Source organism: Polyodon spathula, chromosome 25 (assembly GCF_017654505.1).
Source record: "Polyodon spathula isolate WHYD16114869_AA chromosome 25, ASM1765450v1, whole genome shotgun sequence".
In the NCBI taxonomy this organism is placed as follows: domain Eukaryota; kingdom Metazoa; phylum Chordata; class Actinopteri; order Acipenseriformes; family Polyodontidae; genus Polyodon; species Polyodon spathula.
This window is the reverse complement of record NC_054558.1, coordinates 3353091-3374912: the sequence shown is the minus strand read 5'-3', so window position 1 is coordinate 3374912 and position 21822 is coordinate 3353091. Positions and strand designations below refer to the sequence as shown.

Here is a 21822-nt window from a genome sequence, read left to right as displayed (position 1 = left end):
TTTAGAGCTTAGGACAGGAATCAGACAGTGGATCTTGGCTTTGACTTCAAGCTTAGCCCCTGGCTCGTTAAATGAACCCCTATGCGTAACACATTTTTAAAATGACCTGTGCAGTGAACGCACTGTTACTGACGTTTACTACTGCGTTTGTAGAGTACCTCATACAGATAGTGCATTGCAGGGTTTGTTGTTTGCCAGTTGGGTGCCCAGGCTCTGCGAAGGGGATCAGAAGGGAAGATCCCGAAGGGAGCGTCGCGTTGACGCTGACGCTCCTGTGGGTCAGGAAGGTAAAACCGGCAGGGGCTGTTTCTACTCATCGCTGTACAGTGGACCCTACTGGACAGGCGCCCAGTGAGCTTGGGTGGACAGCTGCAGAGCTGGCCTTCGTGCTCCAGAGGCAGGTAGCTCGCTGGCATCCGATCTCCTGTAATGTGTAGTTCCCTGTGAAAATTCCCATTTCTGAGAGAATAGTGCAACTATATTATACAGCAGCTGTGCCACCCAGGCCCCTTACCTGCATGCTTGCCACTCCCTTAATTGTGTGTTTGACATAGCTGCACTGTTTAAGTGTTTGAGCACAGAGCTGTGTGGCTGTGAAGTGTGAATGGCAGCTGGGCGAACCCTCTCGGCTGGGTCTTCACTGTAAACGACTGCCTGCACTCAAAGAGAGAGTTTACCTGGACAATAAAGCATTCGAATTGAATACAGCTTTTAAGTTGCTCTTTCATATAGAACGTCACCTCTCTTCACTTTTTTTTGTGGTGGTTTGGCCAACACTGAACGTGGTATTCTAGGCGATGTCTAACTATATAGCATTATATGATCTTAGCATAACTTAGCACCTTCGAGCGACTCATTCTAACAGACAAGGAAACGTGTCTCAACTGAGGGACTTTCTTCAGTTTTTTTTTTTCTGATATGATTATGGGTGAATTTGATATGAGTTGTTTTTGAAAACTCAAAGAAACCCAGCCTTGAAAAAGAATACCTCTTTATCTTAATGTGTGAGCCGAGCTGTTTATTTTCAAGCAAACAAGCCCATTATTGTTTCCAGAGTATTTACAGCATTATTATTATTATTATTATTATTATTATTATTATTATTATTATTATTATTATTATTATTATTATTGTTGTTGTTATCGTTTAAAAGCTGAAACTCTATACCCAGCTGTATTGGATGTTATCAGAGGAACTGCAGTGTTTTTGTGTCTTCTGAAGGATAGAGTTCTCTTGCGACGCTTTTCATGTTATAAATTGCTGTTTATGTTTCAGTGTATGGGTTTTATATAACTGCTCAGAGAAAAGCCCTTTATGCTGGGATGGGTTTTCTGGTTTAGTTTTTAGTGTTCAGTCACCTAAGACGAACTCCATTGGTGTTGATGTTAGGTGGTGTTGATAGCCACACTGCAGCCCAGCACTGTAACCACTGAGCTCCTCAAACACACTGCCATCCACACTGCAGCCCAGCACTGTAACCACTGAGCTACTCAAACACACTGCCTTCCACACTGCAGCCCAGCACTCTAACCACTGAGCTACTCAAACACACTGCCTTCCACACTGCAGCCCAGCACTCTAACCACTGAGCTACTCAAACACACTGCCTTCCACACTGCAGCCCAGCACTCTAACCACTGAGCTACTCAAACACCACTGCCTTCCACACTGCAGCCCAGCACTCTAACCACTGAGCTACTCAAACACACTGCCTTCCACACTGCAGCCCAGCACTCTAACCACTGAGCTACTCAAACACACTGCCTTCCACACTGCAGCCCAGCACTCTAACCACTGAGCTACTCAAACACACTGCCTTCCACACTGCAGCCCAGCACTCTAACCACTGAGCTACTCAAACACACTGCCTTCCACACTGCAGCCCAGCACTCTAACCACTGAGCTACTCAAACACACTGCCTTCCACACTGCAGCCCAGCACTCTAACCACTGAGCTACTCAAACACACTGCCTTCCACACTGCAGCCCAGCACTGTAACCACTGAGCTACTCAAACACTGCCTTCCACACTGCAGCCCAGCACTCTAACCACTGAGCTACTCAAACACACTGCCTTCCACACTGCAGCCCAGCACTCTAACCACTGAGCTACTCAAACAGCCCACTGCCTTCCACACTGCAGCCCAGCAGCTCTAACCACTGAGCTACTCAAACACACTGCCTTCCACACTGCAGCCCAGCACTCTAACCACTGAGCTACTCAAACACACTGCCTTCCACACTGCAGCCCAGCACTCTAACCACTGAGCTACTCAAACACACTGCCTTCCACACTGCAGCCCAGCACTCTAACCACAGCACTGTACACTGCCTTCCACACTGCAGCCCAGCACTACCACTGAAACACACTGCCTTCCACACTGCAGCCCAGCACTCTAACCACTGAGCTACTCAAACACACTGCCTTCCACACTGCAGCCCAGCACTCTAACCACTGAGCTACTCAAACACACTGCCTTCCACACTGCAGCCCAGCACTCTAACCACTGAGCTACTCAAACACACTGCCTTCCACACTGCAGCCCAGCACTCTAACCACTGAGCTACTCAAACCCACTGCCTTCCACACTGCAGCCCAGCACTCTAACCACTGAGCTACTCAAACACACTGCCTTCCACACTGCAGCCCAGCACTCTAACCACTGAGCTACTCAAACCCACTGCCTTCCACACTGCAGCCCAGCACTCTAACCACTGAGCTACTCAAACCCACTGCCTTCCACACTGCAGCCCAGCACTAACCACTGAGCTACTCAAACCCACTGCCTTCCACACTGCAGCCCAGCACTCTAACCACTGAGCTACTCAAACACACTGCAGTTTTCGTTGACATGGGGGGGGAGGGGGTGAAACCCCCACGGGTTACTTCCACACTGCAGCCCAGCACTCTAACCACTGAGCTACTCAAACACACTGCCTTCCACACTGCAGCCCAGCTTTCTCTAACCACTGAGCTACTCAAACACACTGCCTTCCACACCACTGAGCTACTCAAACACACTGCCTTCCACACTGCAGCCCAGCACTCTAACCACTGAGCTACTCAAACACACTGCCTTCCACACTGCAGCCCAGCACTCTAACCACTGAGCTACTCAAACACACTGCCTTCCACACTGCAGCCCAGCACTCTAACCACTGAGCTACTCAAACCCACTGCCTTCCACACTGCAGCCCAGCACTCTAACCACTGAGCTACTCAAACACACTGCCTTCCACACTGCAGCCCAGCACTCTAACCACTGAGCTACTCAAACACACTGCCTTCCACACTGCAGCCCAGCACTCTAACCACTGAGCTACTCAAACACACTGCCTTCCACACTGCAGCCCAGCACTCTAACCACTGAGCTACTCAAACACACTGCCTTCCACACTGCAGCCCAGCACTGTAACCACTGAGCTCCTCAAACACACTGCCTTCCACACTGCAGCCCAGCACTGTAACCACTGAGCTCCTCAAACACACTGCCTTCCACACTGCAGCCCAGCACTCTAACCACTGAGCTACTCAAACACACTGCCTTCCACACTGCAGCCCAGCACTCTAACCACTGAGCTACTCAAACACGGTGCCTTCCACACTGCTACAGAGTACAACAGCTGTGTTTGATGTTGAGTATGTTTGTGTGTGAACTCATTTACCAGGTAATGGAGGAAAACGCTGGACGTGTTGAGCTGGTTGTCAGATAGTTACTCAGCCTTTAGTTCGTAGGGCTCGGCAAGTCCAACCGTCAGTGGCACCAGACAGGCAACCTGAAGTGTCCTGACTGGTTTGAACAGACCTTGTCTGCCGAAAAAGTCAAACCCGGAACTGCAGTTACTGCTAAAAAAAACATTGAACTTGGAATATGAAAACAGAAAACAGCGTTGCATCTTTACAGCTGTGTGCTGCGGAGTGACGGGGCGGAAGAGCCTGCCTCCCTCCCGCTCCAGGGCTCAGTCTAACAAAGAAACAGACCCAGAGAGCGTAATCCTAAAAGAAAGGAAAGGAAGGGCTGCAGCAGCCATTGTTTTTTACGATCTTATTTCACCGGAGATCTAAAGAAGTGCTGTGGATATTTCACAGCCATTTTCTTAAACCAACGAGCAGCTAATGCCAGTGCATGTCAGGACAAGCCGTCGTGTAAAAGGCTACATTACTCAGGGTCTCAATGCTTTAGGTTTTCTTTCAAGGTCCGTCTTTGTCACCTGCATCTCACTCACTCTCCCACAAACATGTAACCATTAGTATTGAGCTGAAGAAGGGCTTTTGTCTGAAACGTCCTGAAATAAAATAGTCATTTAAACCATTTTTGTGCATTTACGCCTCTTTTCAAATGACTATATGTTGTACCATGCTGCCGTGCTATTTGAACTTCTGTTTGCAAAAAGACTTTGTGCAGAAGCTTCTGACAGAAAGCAGCTTGACTGAGAGGGTTAATAATTTGTTGAGCACAAACTGCAAGCTGAAGTGAAGGATGAAAAATCCTCTTGTGCGACACTGCTGACTGGACACCCATCCCCCCCTCCCCCCAAGAGTCACGCTCTCTAAGAATTGGATTCCAGAGTTCTCCGACATGTTTGTCTTTACTGTACACATATAAGCAGGAGAACAAACCTGACCTGCAAGTTTGAATAGTATAGACGATGGAGTTATTAAAAGTTGGAACAAGAAAGACATTGCGCAGTCAAGGAAGAGAGGTAGTTTAAACAGACTGGCCCCAAGTTTATTGAATGCATGTTTCAACATCTTGCTTGTATTGGTTCCAATAGGATGTGGCTTATCCTTGAAAAGCATGCATGAAGTCTGACATGGTCCGAGTGTGTGTGTTGTAAAAGACACAGTGGTGAGTTGAGTAAAACTCTAGTCTGTTAATGCGAGTTGGAAAATTCTGAGTGGCGTAGTCGGTGGGTGCACTAGTCTTAATACTTCCTGCAGGGTAGTAAATTTGCAATACTGCATTCATGTGCAGTACACACAGCATTGCGCTTGTGTGTTTCTAGATGGTTTCTGAACTGCTTTTTAATGCTTTTAGACTAAAGGTCAAGTTGGTTTGTAAGAGTTTGGATGCCTACCTGGACCCTCTTGAAAGGAGACAGCCTTTATCTCCAGAGAGGGTTACACAAACATGAACCCAAAGTGATGTAAGAGGGACAGTCTGGTTAAAGCAGAAAGCAGAGCAAGGCGCCCTTACTGTGCAAATGCACCGTGGAAAACCTGCTGTGAAGAGCATTCCACTGAGGAGCAGGTTAACACGACACCTCTCAATGCAGAAGAAGAAACTCAAGCTTAAAAATGATACATTTCCTGAGCTTGATAGCAGGCGTGAAATTTCACTGGTCTGACCACAGGCTGACTGTCTTTAAAAACAGACAGTTCTACACAGACATTGTATTGGTGGCAACAACCTAACGTGTTCACTGTTCTCATCGCATACTTGTCAGTGAAGGTCACATTTAGAATGAGGTTCTAGGTAACGCAACCAAAAGGAGTTGGCTGGGGGCAGGGGGCAGCAGGTGGATTGGAGTTGCCGCTGTCTTCACTGAACTGTTTGATGTGCAGAAACTGTTTTGATGTCAGTTTTCTACACACCACACAAGGAACTCTCATTTCACAAGACTTACCGGTATACAGCAGGGTGCAGATTCATTAGAACACCCCACTGCTTCTGTAGTTTAGATTTTTTGTGCATATCAGATCAAACCACTGGAACAGACAATCTTGGAAAGTCTTCAAAATAGGCAAATTAGTGATTATCTAATTTAATGAATGACTTTAATAGGCCATACATGCAGTTCATTTAAAGAAGAGAAAAGGAACACAGAGCCACAAAGGGTAAAATGCATGAGACTTTTTAGAAGCTGTTTAATTAAAGCACATTGCGGTCTGTTTCTATATTGCTGATTACTGACCGAAAATTAAAATTCTCACACCCTGAGGTTTTCATGCAGGTAGGTATATAAGTGACAAGTCTTAAAGTGTTCTAATAGATTTGCACACGACTCTATGTATTCAGTTATGAATGGGGCATTATCAAGGTGATCAAGTGGAAAATCTAGACAGATGTACAGTAGGTGTTTGCAAGCAGACACATTTTGCAGTTGACTAATGAACAGTTGGTCCCAATACCTTTCCTTGCACAAAGTGAAAATGAACTGGATGCCTGTAGGATGAGAGATAGATCTGGAATCAGTACTTACAGGGTTAAAAAAAAAATCCACTTCAAAATGTGCAGCTGACAGCATTATTACAGCTCCTTTTGACTGGAAACTTGCAGTCTAGGTGATTCACCTCCCCAGTGGCTGTCTTGTAATAATTGCCTGTTTTTATAATGTGTCACTCTAGCACCGAAGGCTGAGCTTGATTTGTCACACGTGAGCTTAATCAGAAATATCCTAGAGGCCACCAGCTTAGGCGTAACTAATTAAGCTCATAGTAAAGCCTAGTGTAACTAATTCAGCTCCAAATAAGCTTATGAGCTTATCCTGAGCTCACTGAGATACAGAGCAAAGCACAGCTAATGCATAGTGCACAATGAGCGTGCAAATGCACAATGGCAAACTCTTCTAAGGGTGATTCATACGACATGGGGCTGAAGCGTGCAGCGGGGCCCCTGCAGGCCTGCTCCTGTCTCACTTGCTTTCCTGTCCTTCTCCCTCTCTCTAGATGTTGATGAGTGCGCGGAAGCTTTGGATAATTGTAACATTGACGCAATCTGCCAGAACACCCCGAGGTCATACAAGTGCATCTGCAAGTCTGGATACACGGGAGACGGCAAGCACTGCGAAGGTGAGAGAAGCCACAGTGCAAAATCTCAAATTCATCCGCTTGGTATTTGTGGTACCTCGTTAGAGCAAGAGCCTGTTCATTTATAACAATCACTGAATAGGAAGAACTTCAGACTGGTTTTATCTAAGGGTGTTAGATTCTGTTTAATGTAAATGAAAAGAACCCAGCTTAGTCTAAATAGTTTTCTAATCAAAAATACACCATCTGGACCACTGAATCTAACTGCCAGTGTTCAAGATGCAATGCAGCATTACCAGGCTATGCCAACTGAGCTAACGACTTTTCCGATAGCGAACACAAAGCAAGAAGACCTTGAATGTCATTTGATAAAATAAAGCCGCGCCTGGGAAAGCTGCAGTTCACAGGAGAGGGCTCCCTTTTGCTGACGGGGTCTCTGTTGGTCAAAGCCCTGTGTTAAATTTATTACACGTTACCAAATGAAATGAAGGCACTAAATACAACGCTGCACACACAAAGTTACTGCCAAAGCACGGAGAGGGCTGGGACGTGCGCCACTCAATCAGACACATTGTTGTTTTCTTAACAGATTTATCTGAAGTTCAAAGCCTGCTGGATTTATTATTTTTATATATATATATATCATAAAGCGATATTTCACAATGTCACTACAACTGTTTTTCATGGCTGTTTGCCTGGAGGCTGTGAACTTTACTTTATTTCATTTTGCTGAAATTTATTCACTGGGAAAGACCTAATTTGAGACATTTAGTCTAGTATTTGAAGATTCCCCTTGGGGAAGGGAGAAGGGGGAGGGTGGGCAAAACATGTATAGGCCACTCTCAATCACACAGTTCAAGAAAGAAATTAACAACGCACATTTTTATCCCAGAAAACCTAGCAGGGCCTGTTTACTATAGCATATTAAACTCCTGTGCTGTACTTTGTCAGAAAGCTTGTTGACAGTCCAGTTGGTTTACATTCCCCCAAAGCAGCTGTAGGGACAAAGGCTTCCATGCTTGCTGGGGCTCCTGCTTTTACTGTGTCAAGCATAACAAAAATGATAACCCTGAGCCTCCTCCAAAGAGTGTGTCTTGCAGAAGCACTATGGTCTGTTTAGCTATTCAGATTCCATCTTGCCCACCCCTGTCCTTTGTTCTCCCTGTCCTGCTATTCAGCACAGTCCAGGACAAGCTTCTTCCTCACAGAGTGCCAGCTCAGCCCCTACAGCTTTCTGTCTCAAGTGCAAACACAAACGGAATCTGGAAACGAGAAATTGAGCAGCATTTTGTAATGCTAATATAGGTCATTAGCCCCCTGCAGTCAGCGAGTGCTGTGGGGCATTAGGCTGGCTCTGCCCAGATAATCCCTTAAAGAGACAAGGCTCTTGTTTCAGCTTGTGTGTCTCGGTCCAAAAAACAAAACCGCAGTTTATTAGCCATAGCAGATCTGGCATCCCGCTGGGAGGCTATGTAAGCGTCAATGCAACATGCAGCTGATCAAGCGCCTTATTAAAATCTACAGACATTCTGGGGACAGGACCAAGCTAGCTTCACAAACATTATTCAGATTTACTATCCGTAGATGAACCTGTAGAAAATCATGCTCACTTTTCTTGTAACATTGTTTGGCTTGCCTGCACCCAGCCCTGGGTTGCCTGGTTTTTGGTATATTATCGAAATGACCAGACATTTGACATCAAACTCCTGGCTCATTTAAACAGTGTACTGCACAGAGTGCTCAAAGCCTGGACTGGGTGCAGGGCTGGTGTTGGTTTCAAGCAGTGCAGTCGCAGGGATTCTGCTCTCCCCCTCTAAACGAATAAGACGGCAGGCAGCTTGTCAGGTTAAATTACGCAGCCCCCCTCCCTCCTCAACACAACAAAGGCAGGCCGGCCAGTTAATTTGCTCTAAATTGTCCACTAAATGAGTGGGCAGTGCCTACACCTCCTGCACTTCATCAGCCGCGCTGCCTTCACCCAGCCCTCGCAGGATTATTGTTTCAGCTGCGGCCTTGTCCTCCAGCCAGCTCTCCCTCTCTCCCCATCACTCTTTCTTTCTTTTTCTCTCCCCCTCTTTAATTCCTTTTTCTCTCTTTTCCATTTGTCTTCTCTCTTTTCCATTTGTCTCTCTCGCTCTCTATCCTCTCTCTCTCTCTCTCTCTCTCTCACTCTGCCCCCTATTGCCTTACTGTCTTCCTCACACTCTTTCTTTCTCACTTTCTCTCTATTCCGCTCTTCTTTTTACTGCCCTGTTCGCTTCCTTTTTTTGTTCCTTTAATTGTTTTTTTCGGTCCCTCTCTATCCCTGCGATTTTTGACTTTGTTATTCTTTTTCACAGACATTGATGAGTGTGACAACGAGTACAACGGTGGCTGTGTTCACGAGTGCATCAACATCCCTGGGAATTACCGATGCACGTGTTACGATGGCTTCAGGCTGGCCCACGACGGGCACAACTGTTTGGGTAAGCGGAAGTGATCGCCTGTTACACACACTTTCGCTGCACGGCCCTTCTGGTTTGCAACATTCTGGAAAATGACTAGCCTTGGCACATCCTGTGTTTTATCAGACATCAGCTGAACTGTTCCTTCAGCTCTAACCACTGCTCCACACTGCCTCCCAGTCCCTGAACCTCAGGGCCACCCTGCTCACCCCCCAGTCCCCCAGTCCGCAGGAACGCTGTGCAGACTCTGAGGTGTTTTGTCTGAGCGCTGCCGGCCCCTGTGTTCTCAAGGACTCTGGAATCTCTCAGTTGTTCTTCTCTGCAGATTGTTGTTTGAGAGTGTGGTGTCGACACCCCGCTCAGGTGCTGTGCTGACTTGTATCCCTTGCGCTGCTCAAAAGGACCCTGCGTGGGAATTTCCCTGGCTAGGGCTGTGCTCAGGAGCCCTGTGTTTGTGCAGCTCTGAAGGATGTGTCAGACTTCAAGCCCAACCGCCTCCAGTATTTCATAAATCTTTCACTCAATTTTTTTTTTTACAGAATTTAATTAATAGCGCTTAACAATACCTGATTCCCTGTGGGTCTCCAGCAACAACAACAATAATAACAACTACAATAATAATAATAATAATAATACTAATAATAGCAATGATAAACTACTCTCAGCAAACCGTTAAACCCTGCTTTATTTGTATTGTTATTCTTTTTTTTTAAATTTGCATTCCAAGGTTCTAGCGTAATTGGTTTTGAAAGAGCGGTGTGCTTCACGCTATGCTACTGAAGTCAGACAGAGAGGATCCAAGCCTCACATCTACTGAATAGGCTTTGATGTTTAATGACAGCAAAAGTAAACTTTTCATTATTAAATTCATGCCAGTAATTGTATTTTACCAGAGTGGAACCACAGTACTGTCAATAAGCATGTTCCAATAGTGTGTGTGTGTGTGTGTGTGTGTGTGTGTGTGTGTGTATATGTATATATATATATATATATATATATATATATATATATATATATATATATATATATATATATATATATAAAATATATTGACTAGAGTTGAGGCTTATCGGGGAAAACTCTTGCTCCAAGGATTAAAAATTGACCTGGAGTGAGTGGACAACAAACTTTGTGGGTTTTTTTTTTTTTTGCTCACTCACTTCTTCAACCCAAGAGGGAACAGCTTTCAACTATTGCAGTAAATATCTGGTTCATTAAAAACGTACGAGGAATGCCAGCGCTGCCCCTTCATAACGCGATACCAGGGAGCCACTGTGACGATACTGCACTGTTTTTGTTCTGCCTTCGTAACCAGAATGAAAGTGCTAGTGGAGCGGGCAGATGGGAGCCACGAGCACGCGGCTCCATCACTGGGCTACGCGGTATAAACGGTCTGCCTGGAAGGTGAACACGAGCACAGGTTTTCTTTGTTTCTTTCTTTCTTTTCACTCCAACAAAGCACAAAAAAAAAATCTTCAAAGAGATGTTAAAAGGCGAGGCTTGAACCGGCATTAAAGAACCACTCGTTTTTGTTAAGACTTTGTATATTTCCGTGCATCACAATCTGGTGACTTTGTACAGCTCGGAGGTTTAACGCACCCCTCTAGCCTCAACAGAGCTCTCGGGATGAGGTCTTAATACATCTGATGCGCCTGCCCCCCCTGCAACAGCCAGCCGAGAACAAAAAGAACGTGCTGGATCTGGATAAAAGAAACCCGTGCACTGAAAATCGGGATTTCAATACGGACAGCACCCACTGTATGACCAGGATGTCCTGTCCCTGGCACGGAGCAGGTTAACCCTTTCATGCATTGTATTATATGGATGGATGTATCTGTTCCATGGATGAAGTGGGTAAAGAGCAGCCAGAGCCTCCCTCCTCGGCTGGGATCGCTTCACTCAGTCCCAGGCTTGCATTTAATTGTGGGTTTGGCAGAGCTGGGTAGGGTTACACACAGGCTAGCTCGGGGGCCAGGGCAGATCAGAGGTGGAACCTGCAGGTGAGTCTCTGACTGCACTTCCTAATTGAAGTCAATTATAGACAGGGCTGTTGACTCAGAAACAGCCTGTGTGTTCGTGTGAACGAGGGAGTGAGCAAGGTCACGAATGAAATGAGTGTGGGAGGGAGGGAGGGAGGGGTGGGGGTCAGCTCAGCGATCAGAGGACAGCAATGCACAAAACAAACTCCCAAGCAATTCAGCGCAATGCAGTGGGAGCTCAGCTTGCCTGTGCTGTGCACTCTGCACTGGTTCAAAACTAAGTATGAAGGGTCTCTCAATGGTCCCATTAAGAACGTGTTACACATGCAGAGGTGTGAATGGGGCTTGTTACCACTGTGGTGGTGGCGGGGGGGGGGTGTCCACATCACCCCCTGATTATGTGACAAAAATAAAACCCCTTTGCAATGTAAAAGACAGTGAGAAATACTTTTAGTCGAAATGTTTGTCATTGAAGTTTATTTGATCCTTTTCAGGGTCGGGGTCAATTCCTGGGTTTCAATTCCAATTCCATTTCCAATGGCTTTTTAAAATCAATTCCCAATGGCAATGCCCATTCCTTCGAAGGGATTGAAATTTCACAGACACAGGAATTGTTGCGGTTGTTCAGCTGCTTTCATTTGAAGCCAGTTTAATTGACTAACAGAGACTTCAATTGGAATTTGTTGATACTGTGAGGAGCTTATTATAACCAGAATCCTGCCAATTGCAATTTTGATCAGTGATGTGTTGGAATTGGAATTGGAATTTAAAAAGGAATTGGAATTGGAATTTAAAAAGGAATTGGAATTGGAATTTAAAAAGGAATTGGAATTGGAATTTAAAAAGGAATTGGAATGCAAAAACAGGAAGACCCCAACCCTGATTATTTCTACATTTACCAGTTTTTTTTTTTGAGTTTTTTTTACAGTTCGCTTTATAGATCTGAAACAGTTAGTGGATTATTTAGTGGAAAATACTAGTGATGTGATGGCAAACAAATGAAACAAGAGTGGTACTATGTTTTATTTTGGGAATGCCCCCCAGAAGTTGAAGCGTGGTCCGCAGATATCTGTGGCTACCTGTAGACACATCTGAGAACGAGGAAGGGCGTACAGACTTAGTTACTTAAAATGGGAAAGTGTCTGATCCTAGTTTTCTTTGTGGGTTCATTGGAGAGCATAAAGTTTTGCAGACTGTTCCCAACTTAGCCTTTGAGACCTGGTGAGTTCCCAGTCTGCCCACACTAATGCCACGCTCCCTGGAAGTTTGACTGTGTCGCGCCGCAGAGCAGAGCAGAGCAATGCTACTGCAAAGTAACACTGTGGTTTGTATTTAATCCGTGACTCGCCCTGCTAGCAGGCGTCTCGTGCACATCAGGTTTGGTTTGAGCTGTACGCTTGTTTTAAAAAGGATCACATTAAAAGGTAAAACTGAACAGTTTGCAACAAGAAGGTTTTTTCACTGACCTGTTTTTTTGCTTGGCTTGCGCGTGTTAGTTATGGATTAGCATATTCCTATCTGGAGCTGAGAATGTGTGGTGGTCTGTGTGTGTGTAACAGTGTGGGTGTTTGATGGGGGGTTGGGTTGGGGCAGGGGTCCCTTTTCCGCTCGGTCAGCGAGTTTCCTGAAATGCTTGAGTTCAGATTGCGCTCCACTCTCAGTTTTCCTTGGCAGTCCTGGAGTGTTGCTTCTATCAGCTACATTTATTCCCCTGCTTTCATTTTTTTATTCCGTCAGGCTGAGAATTCCCACAAAGGAAACCCAATCCCGTGGTCTTCCTCAGCTGGACAAACAGACAGAAACCGAGTTTCACATGAAAGCTGATTAAAACCACTGCGCACAGAGCAGCATCTTAATGCGAAGAGCCCAGAGCAGGAGCTGTATAGCATAATAATAGGGGTGACCTGGAATACTCCAAAGAAAATCATTTTCCCAGAAATATTCTTTAATAAAAGTTCATACTTTGTGTGAAGGGGTGTCTCCTTATTGTAAAGAAAAATAAATCTCGTTCACAGATTAACAAGAAAACTTCGGAACTGTCATATATAGTTTTAACCACATTATTTGACAGGTGCAGAAACTACTCCAGCAAGGGATCAAACAAAATATTGAAGTCCCAAGCACTGTTCATCTTCTCACACAGTTTCTAGAAGTAACCTGGCTGAAATGCTGAAACCTGAAATGCAGCCGTTCGGGACTGTGGGGGGTGGATGTGATGTCAATTAATAGTTCAGTCATTGTGCAAGAAAAAGCATTAAAATATGAGAGGAAGCCACATCAAAGAGACAGGGCTACTGGAGAGGTTGTTATCACTGCTGGGAGCACGTCCACCACCGTCACGAAGCCTCTGAATCCAGTTTGGCTAATGGGTACAGCCTGTCCTTGCTGGTGTGTGTGTGTGTGTGTGTGTGTGTGTGTGTGTGTTGTGTGTGTGTGTGTGTGTGTGTGTGTGTGTGTGGTGTGTGTGTGTGTGTGTGTGTGTGTGTGTGTGTGTGTGTGTGTGTGTGTGTGTGTGTGTGTGTGTGTGTGTGTGTGTGTGTGTGCGTGTGCGTGTGAATGGGTCCTGCTGCTAGTTATTGCTCTGCTGTGCTCCCGAGTCCTGCAATGAAACACCCAGGTTGTTGAAGTACTTTGATGGGCACAAGACCTTTGTTGGAAATTACCTTTTTTTTTTTTTTTTAAGAAAGACTATAGTGTTACCGTGCTGAAATACTCCATCAATCAGGAGAAGGCAAATAAAGGAATCACCCTAGAGCAATGGATTATCATTTTCTTCTTGCTTGCCGTTAAGAGAGTTTTTGGCATTGCTAAAGGCTCAATAACGCTTTGAATTTGCAGCTTGGCTGCCGCGCTCCATGCGAAGGGGTTGTTAGTGCAAACAGGACGTTATGAGCTTGGTCAGGGCAGTGAGCGGGAGCCCCAGGGGAGAAACATTCCTCCTTCCTCACGGCTTCTTGTAGCTTGCAACTAAAGAATGAAAATCAAATAAGAGGTTGTGTTGTTGACTGAGGGGAGAGGAGAGGAGGGGAGAGGCGAGGAGAGGAGGGGAGAGGAGAGGAGAGGAGAGGAAGGGAGGGGAGAGGAGAGGAGAGGAGGGGAGAGGCAATGATAGGAGAGGATGTCATCTGAAAATACAAGACCCTCCATGATGTCTTGCTGAATGCAATATCCAATTAGTGGCGATATTTCTTGAGCATTCCTTCTCCTTATTTTAATATTGTTCAATACTATTTTACACAACTCATTTAGCCTGTTTGAGGCAGATATTTCACTGCAGCATGCTGGTCCCTCTGCACCAGTTTCCATGACCTATTAAGACTGGAACCTCCCTGCATGAAACTATGAAATCCTGGGTTTACCCCCTTGTATTGGGGTGAGTGCCAGGGTTCAGTGTGCCCCCTGTTGATTGCTGTCTCTGTGCTCACAGACGTGGACGAGTGTTTGGAGGGGAACGGAGGCTGCCAGCAGATCTGTCTCAACATGATGGGGAGCTACGAGTGTCGCTGCCGGGACGGCTTCTTCCTGAGCGACAACCAGCACACCTGCATCCAGCGACCTGAAGGTCAGCCCTGCCAAACAGCGCCCCCTCTGGGGCGTAGGGGATGGGAGGACTAACTTAAAACTGTATATTAATCTTTCACATAGCATGGGTCCGATTCCAGTCCTTCAAAAATCAAAAACTTTAAGGAATGTAGAGATAAGAGGTCTGCAGCTGTGTTTCTTTAAAGTGGACGTGTTAGGATGCCTATAAAAGTGACCTTTTTAGGTGGAAACATGTACAAACCATGCAACGATCTATAGCACTTACTATCAACTTCATTAAGATCAATGCCTTTATTAGAATAAGCCTTAGATGTAGTTAAAATAAAACCCATTCAACAAACAGAGAAAGATGTGGATCAAAATACTGATCCTTTTTACTGAAATCCAGGATAAAGATGATTCTGTTTATTGAATTTTTTATTTCCTCAGCTGCAAATGTAATGTGTTAGACCTGAGGCTTAGTATTACTTCCGGTGTATTACCCAAACATGAAACACCTGTCTGCTTCTCTGTATATGTGACTGTGCGTGCTGTGGCACTGTCAAGCCGCTCCTGCTAGCTGCTTCAACGCTTCTTCACTCTTCGTTTGTTCTCCTTGTCTGTCAGTCTGTCCCAGTGATTGCACAGCCCTTCATTTCACTCTGGACTGTAGACTGTTATTCCAGCTCTGCTCTGGGTCTCGTTACAGCAAGAGCTTGTAGGGCTAAGTTCAGACTTACCAGCATCATACAAGAACCCTGAGGCTAGTGCACAGGAGCAAGGGTGAGCCCGAACCCGAATGCCCATGAATTCAACCATACCGAGCAGTTCTGAAACAAGACCGCGTGAAACGCCAGCACTGTGCAAGTCCTGCTCCCGAGAGGGCAGTCTGGTCCAGTGGTTAAAGTCCAGGGCTTTTAACCAGAAGGTCACCGGTTCAAATCCCACCTGAGCCACTGACTCACTGTGTGAGACCCTGAGCGAGTCACTTCACCTCCTTGTGCTCCGTCCTGCGGATGAGATGTGAAATCAGTGTCCTATTGTAAGTGACTCTGCGTATCATGCACAGTTCACAGCCTGCCTCTGTAAAGCGCTTGTGATGTTGATCCACTATGATAGGTGCTGTATAAAAATATTATTATTATTGTTCGTATTATTATTAGGTCAACCTGGGTAGTTTCTCTGAATTATGTTTTTTATTGCTGCATTTTACAACAACAGTAGCATGAACATCGCAGTCGGATGTGAAAAGTTAATGAAGTATTAAACATGTAGCCGAGGGCTGAAGCAGCTCCTGTTTATGGAGCATTCCTGTGGGATTCAAAGGCAGGGGGTGTTGGGAGACGTTGTTACAAGTCCTCTGTAAAGATGCAGCCACTTGTGATTATGAACTAAAGAGCTGGTAAAACAGGATAATAGTTCAGAAACCTTTAAAGGTGAACTTTACATATTTTTTAATAAAAATGTGTTTCATTCAAAATGTGTTAGTAGGTCTCTCGATGACACACGCACTGATTTAAAAAAAAAAAAAAAAATTTATTAGCCCGAAGCACATGCAACACATTTATTCTCTCTCCAAGTCCTGCACAGGGTGAGCCCACAGTACAGTTGCCTTAAAGCATATTCAGAGTCTACTAGCCTCCTTTTATTTACTTTGCAGTTATCAGTTGTGAATAAGGTGTTCTCTCCGCTGCCGTGGCCGTGCTGCTGGCCGTTGCCAAGCTCCTCGCAGGAAGCCCTTGTTAGGGGAGAAAAATGCCAATTAGTGTCCAGATCTGCCAGCTGCCTGAGCTAATGACAGAGGAGTCGGGTCTGGTTCTGATTAATCGCTCCCTGATGGAATACCTCTCATCTTTGCTTGGCGGAATTTGTTTCAGATATCATTTGGCCCACCCCCCCACCCCCCACTCCCAGGGAAGTAAGTGCAACCTCTTGAGAACTTGCCGTCGGTCAGTCAGCAAGAATGCCGCTCGGGGCGGGAGGGTGACCCCGAACCCGAATCTGAATACACAGCCATGCCGATTAGATAAGAGGCTTGACTGACTGACGCAGGCTGTGTGTGTTAGCTGGATCTTTCTCAAGGGGGATTTGAGGACATTTTCAACTTGGTTTGTCAGTCCCAGATATATCTGAGAATCGACACTGTTAGCGTAAACCCGCATATCCTTAACTGTAGAACTGCAGTTTCATGTGTGGTTGCATCAAAGCCTTCCTAGAACTAACATGAGCAGGCTGAGATATCTCTCTCTATCTCTCTCGCTCTATCTATCTATCTATCTATCTATCTATCTATCTATCTATCTATCTATCTATATCTATATCTAATATCTAACTATATATATATATCTATATATATATATATATATAATTGTTTCATATATATACATATGGCAAGGTGAACTGGCTCAAGGAGTATATGTGTGAAAGCATTGTTTCAAAACTGCAGAAGCTCATAAACCAGGTTATAAACTCGCCTTCCTGAGCCAGTTAACATGGTAAAGAGACGCTTGTGCCAGACTGGCAGTGGCATGCAGTCAGGTCTCTGAAAACGAAGCCAACTGCTTTCATGTAATGGATTAACATAACAGACACCTATTGCTGTAAAGCAGGATGTGATCCAGTCAGCAGGCGTCCGATTTTGTCATAAGCGTTTTTGGCTCTTAAAGCACAGCACTGCTATCCTAGAGACAGCAGCGCTGTCTTCCACACCTCTCGTAATTGGATTTCTTTTTGCACTGATCCTGTCTTTAAGTCGGCACGCACCACATTAAAAATAATTACAGGGACAGTCATGGTGTTGGAATGGCTCCTGTTTAAAGACGGCGGAGCTGGGAAAGGTTTTGATGAGCCTCTGCCAAGTTATTCCACTGATAAGAGGCCGCCTCTCCCGAACCCGGAGTCTCCCGGCAGATTCCGAAGGGGATAATCAAAGTGAATTGCAGTAAAATAGCACAGGTCGTAATCCGCAAAAGGGGGTTATTAAAATGTTTTAAATGTAACGTCCCATCGAGGAGCGATCGTTTGTTTATCAGCAGATGGGAGTGACTCTGTCTTCTGTAACGTTCAGAAGAAGTAATGCAGAGTTTGCAAACTGTTTTATTTAAGATCTGTACAATAGGGGGAACCACTGCCTTGTACACTTGAAGAACAAAACGTTATCTGGGGCGCGGATCCTTTACTAGCTTTTAGACCTGATCATAAACCATTTTTCAGTACAATAAGTGATCATGAGTGAACAAATTGTCCATGCTAATCAGATCATCTATATTGTTTTCAACCCTGCCTCTGTGGATCCTCTCCGAGGGCTGGGATTGGACCCAGCCAGCAGACACTCTATAAATCTTGCAGAGCCCCTTGCAATGTTCAGTTTTTTGTTTGTGTATTTTGGGATCCTTTTTGATTAATCCAGGGTGGTGCAACTGAAAATACCAGTGTAGAACTTTTTTTTTTTTTTTTTTTTTATCGTTTAACTAAAATTATTTTTAAACCAGTAATTCACATTGGGGCAGGAGCCCAGCACAACATCTGAAAAAGTCTGTAATCATTAAATGATAAAACGATCCAGAACAAGAGTAGCAAGTATGTTAGCAAGGTAAATATACCCCGCTACGGCCATGGACAAACAGAACGTTAAAAAGCTTCTTTCTGTGTGTGGTGCCGAGTGACAGGCAGACCGTCGGGACTGAGTGATGCTAGTATAGATGCACAGAGACAGCAATTCAATTCCTTTCAATCAGATCACCAGGATGAGACCCCCTGAGATCACGCGGCATGTGATGAAAATAAAACAGCAAGGCAGCTGCCAGTATTGCTGCATGAAATAGGATGATTAAACCACGTCAGTAAAGCAAAACACAAGCAAGGCTGAGTTTCAGCTGGTCATATTCTTTTTAAAACTTTGCAAATTAGTCAGAAATGGGCACAGATTTGCTTTTAAGCAGCTGAAATAAAATAAAATTTTACTTAATAATGTAATTTTTTTTTGGAAAGAAAGATACGTTTGCAAAAATGACCGTGCAAATTTGCGCTGGTAAACTTTTATAAAGGTCTGAACCCAGGGCCTGAAGAATGCCCATCCCAAGCAATAAGGAGGCAGAAGAAGTGAATGTGCTACCCATTGTGCCACCAGCAGCACCTCTTGCTGTGTTTGGGGTAATCCTCCCTCTCTTGTTAGCTGTTTGGTTTGGTCTTTAAAAGCTGACGCTCCTCCACACGAGGACTGGCAGAGTCTACCCCTGCTGCGGCAGCATGGATATAATTAAATTCCCTTTGACTGACAAAGCCCCTTCTGGTATGTAATTAAATAATAACGAAATTACCTTGAACGAAATGCTTTTGAATGTGCTGCGCAGATGACTAGATCCAAACAAGACTTAATTATACCCAGCGCACAGATGTCTCCTCTTACTGTTAACCCTTGAGCGAGGAGCTCCTGAGGTACCCTAAAATCAAACCTGGCTGCAGAACAGTGCGCGTTGGTGTTTGCAGCCACCGGACTGCAGGCTGCGCTGGAAGTTATTAAAGGTTTTGCGTTTTGAAGGAGCGTTTGTCAATTTGTATCCGCGTCGCGTCGGCTCACGAGTTAATTGAAGACTTTTGTTTTCAGACTAAATAAAATGTTCTGTTTATTGAACTTCTCAAGACTCATTATTGTTCTAGAAGCCAACAGTCTTGAACCGTTTCAAGAATATCAAATGTTACTTAATAAAAAAGTTTAAAAAAAGCAGAAAAAAAAAACCCTGTATGAAAGCCAGCTGAAAACCAGCACAACTGCCAGCTCGGCACGGCTGCAGACTGGTTCTGAAATCCTACTGGAGACCAGCACCAGACCCAGTTCCCCTCCATTAGCTTATTCCTGCTCTCCCATTGAAGCTCGCCATAACCGGTCGTGTTGAGCGCTTCCATGGAATGTTCCAGGAAATGTTTACATTGTCACACAAAACCACTTCCTGTGTTTGGGCTTTTGGCCACCAGACGTTTCCCTCGAGTTTCTCTCCTCGGCGTTCTCAAAGGGATTTTTCCAGCCTTTGCATTCCCAGAGAGACCAGTCCGTGTTTGTGTATTCAGAAAGGAAAATTACATGGGCGCACACACACACTGACACACACTCTCATTGACAAACACATGCACACACTGATACACACGCTCATTGAGGGACACACACACATCTGCTCTCTGAGACACACACACACACACACATTCTTATTGACCCGTGCACCCTCAGACACATAAGCACACACACGCACACACACACACTGACGCATACATATTTTCTGACTGACACACCCCACACACTTGCACTGACAAACATCTGTATTTTTGCTAATTATTTACTTTTCAGTTCACTTACTGACCGATTTCACAAGCTTGAGCTCGGAGTAGCACTATTGCTTTAAATCAGACAAGCTCACAGTAAAACCTGAAGCGGCCAGACCGCTGTACAACTGGGTCTTATTTCCAACCCTAGTTGTCGTCTCCTTGACCCCTCTGGTTGTAAACACGATGTTATTTCTGAGTGGAAAAAACCTGTAGTGAGTGAATACAGCAGGACAGAGAAGAAACGTAGCAATATATTCATACCAACGTTTTAAAGTCTTCAAACTTTTTTTTTTTAATTAAAAAGCTCCTTGCAGGTACCCTCTCTCCTGTCTGAAAAAAGCAGGAAAGCGTATTGGACTGTTTAGTCGTATGCTGTGCTGTTTGGGCTGGGCTGACGGCCACAAAATGAAAGCAGTGTGCCTAGGATGAGGTGCGTGAGGGAGCAGGGATTTAACATCCAGGCAGCCTGTGCTGCCTCCCAGACATTGCTCTTGGCTGCTGCTTCTTACGGGTCAGTTTCTTTGCCTTCCCTTGCCACTCCTCATCCGAAGAAGAGACTTTTGTGATCTCGAAAAGCTATTTTTAACATGTTCAGCCGTTGGTTAGTGTCGCCAAAAAAAAGCAAAACCTTTTTGTTGTGCAACTCGTGTGCAGACCAGCACATCTCTCCTACTCGGCAGAAGACAATGCAGGATTCAGACGTGCAGAGGGCTCAGGTGAGGTTCAGTTGACACACACAAGTACTGATGCATAAACATACTCACAGACAGACAGACACCATACAATGACACTGACGCATACTGTAGGCACACCCTCTCACTGACTCTCACGGACACACAGTCGCTGGAACTGCTGAACAATCTGGGTCCTCATTCCAGTGCCACCCAGAGATGGAAATAAGCCTCCCATTGCATAGCAGTTCGATCCATTCCTGGTATTACTATGAGTTTAATAAGACACACTGGAACTTGTTACACACCCACTGGGGGTAATCAAGCTGGTATGAAAACCTGGAATGAGTGACAGCTGCTATGCAATCGGAGTCTCGTGTCCACCCCTGCAACCTAATGCAACAACATGTCAGAGAGGGAAATAGCCTCACAAGGTCAGACGTTGAAGTACAGTTCAGTTTTTTCTCTTCTGATTCCTCTTTGACTTTCATTTCGTTCCCCTGACTCAAACAGTGCTCCACAAAAAACCTTCTCATAACTTTTCTACAGAAGAGAGCTCAGGGAGTGATCTGTGTGCCAGGGAGTTTTTTTACAGACCCTGGTAAGCTCTGCTTGATTGGATGGTTTCTGCTGGCCAGCGAGTTGTTTTTACAAGTGGAGAGTCGCTGCTCCATTGCCCAGCAGCCCATGCGTAAAACAAGGTGCTTTTCCCGTTCCATGTGATTTAGAGCTAATGTTCTGGTGTGTCGACGCAACCTCGAATGGACTGACCATTAAGGCTGGCCATCAGTCAGGCTTCAAAGACTCCCACAGTGAGGCCTGAGGTACCCGACTGCTTTCCCGAAACTGATCGCCAAAGCTCAGCAGTGGTTTCTGCCTCTGCCTGGAGGAAGCTTTATCCTTCAGCCACTCCTTTACAAAAAATGCTTGTGGAGGAGCACTGAGGTTGTTTCCTGAAATGAGGGTGGCGGATGAACCAGCAGCTGACTTTGGAGAATTTCCTTAGATCAAACTACTGCTCAGCACAGCAATTTGGAAGAGCGCGATTCATCCAGTCCTTCTGTCGTTGGATTTGAATCAGTATACCTTCTAAAACTAGATCCCTGGAGCATTGAACGGGAAAACCATTTTACAAA

At 45.2% G+C, this 21822-nt stretch overlaps 1 protein-coding gene across 4 annotated transcripts in view; it reads left to right on the top strand.

The window, feature by feature from the left end:
- The window catches only part of LOC121299833 (signal peptide, CUB and EGF-like domain-containing protein 3), a 55691-nt gene that overhangs the window by 5723 nt on the left and 28146 nt on the right, over window positions 1–21822 (top strand). For all 4 annotated transcript variants that reach the window (XM_041227956.1, XM_041227954.1, XM_041227955.1 and 1 more), the window contains exons 2-4: window positions 6671–6793; window positions 9091–9216; window positions 14602–14736. In XM_041227956.1, the coding sequence (XP_041083890.1) occupies window positions 6671–6793; window positions 9091–9216; window positions 14602–14736 (384 nt within the window). The remainder of the gene's footprint in view (window positions 1–6670; window positions 6794–9090; window positions 9217–14601; window positions 14737–21822) is intronic.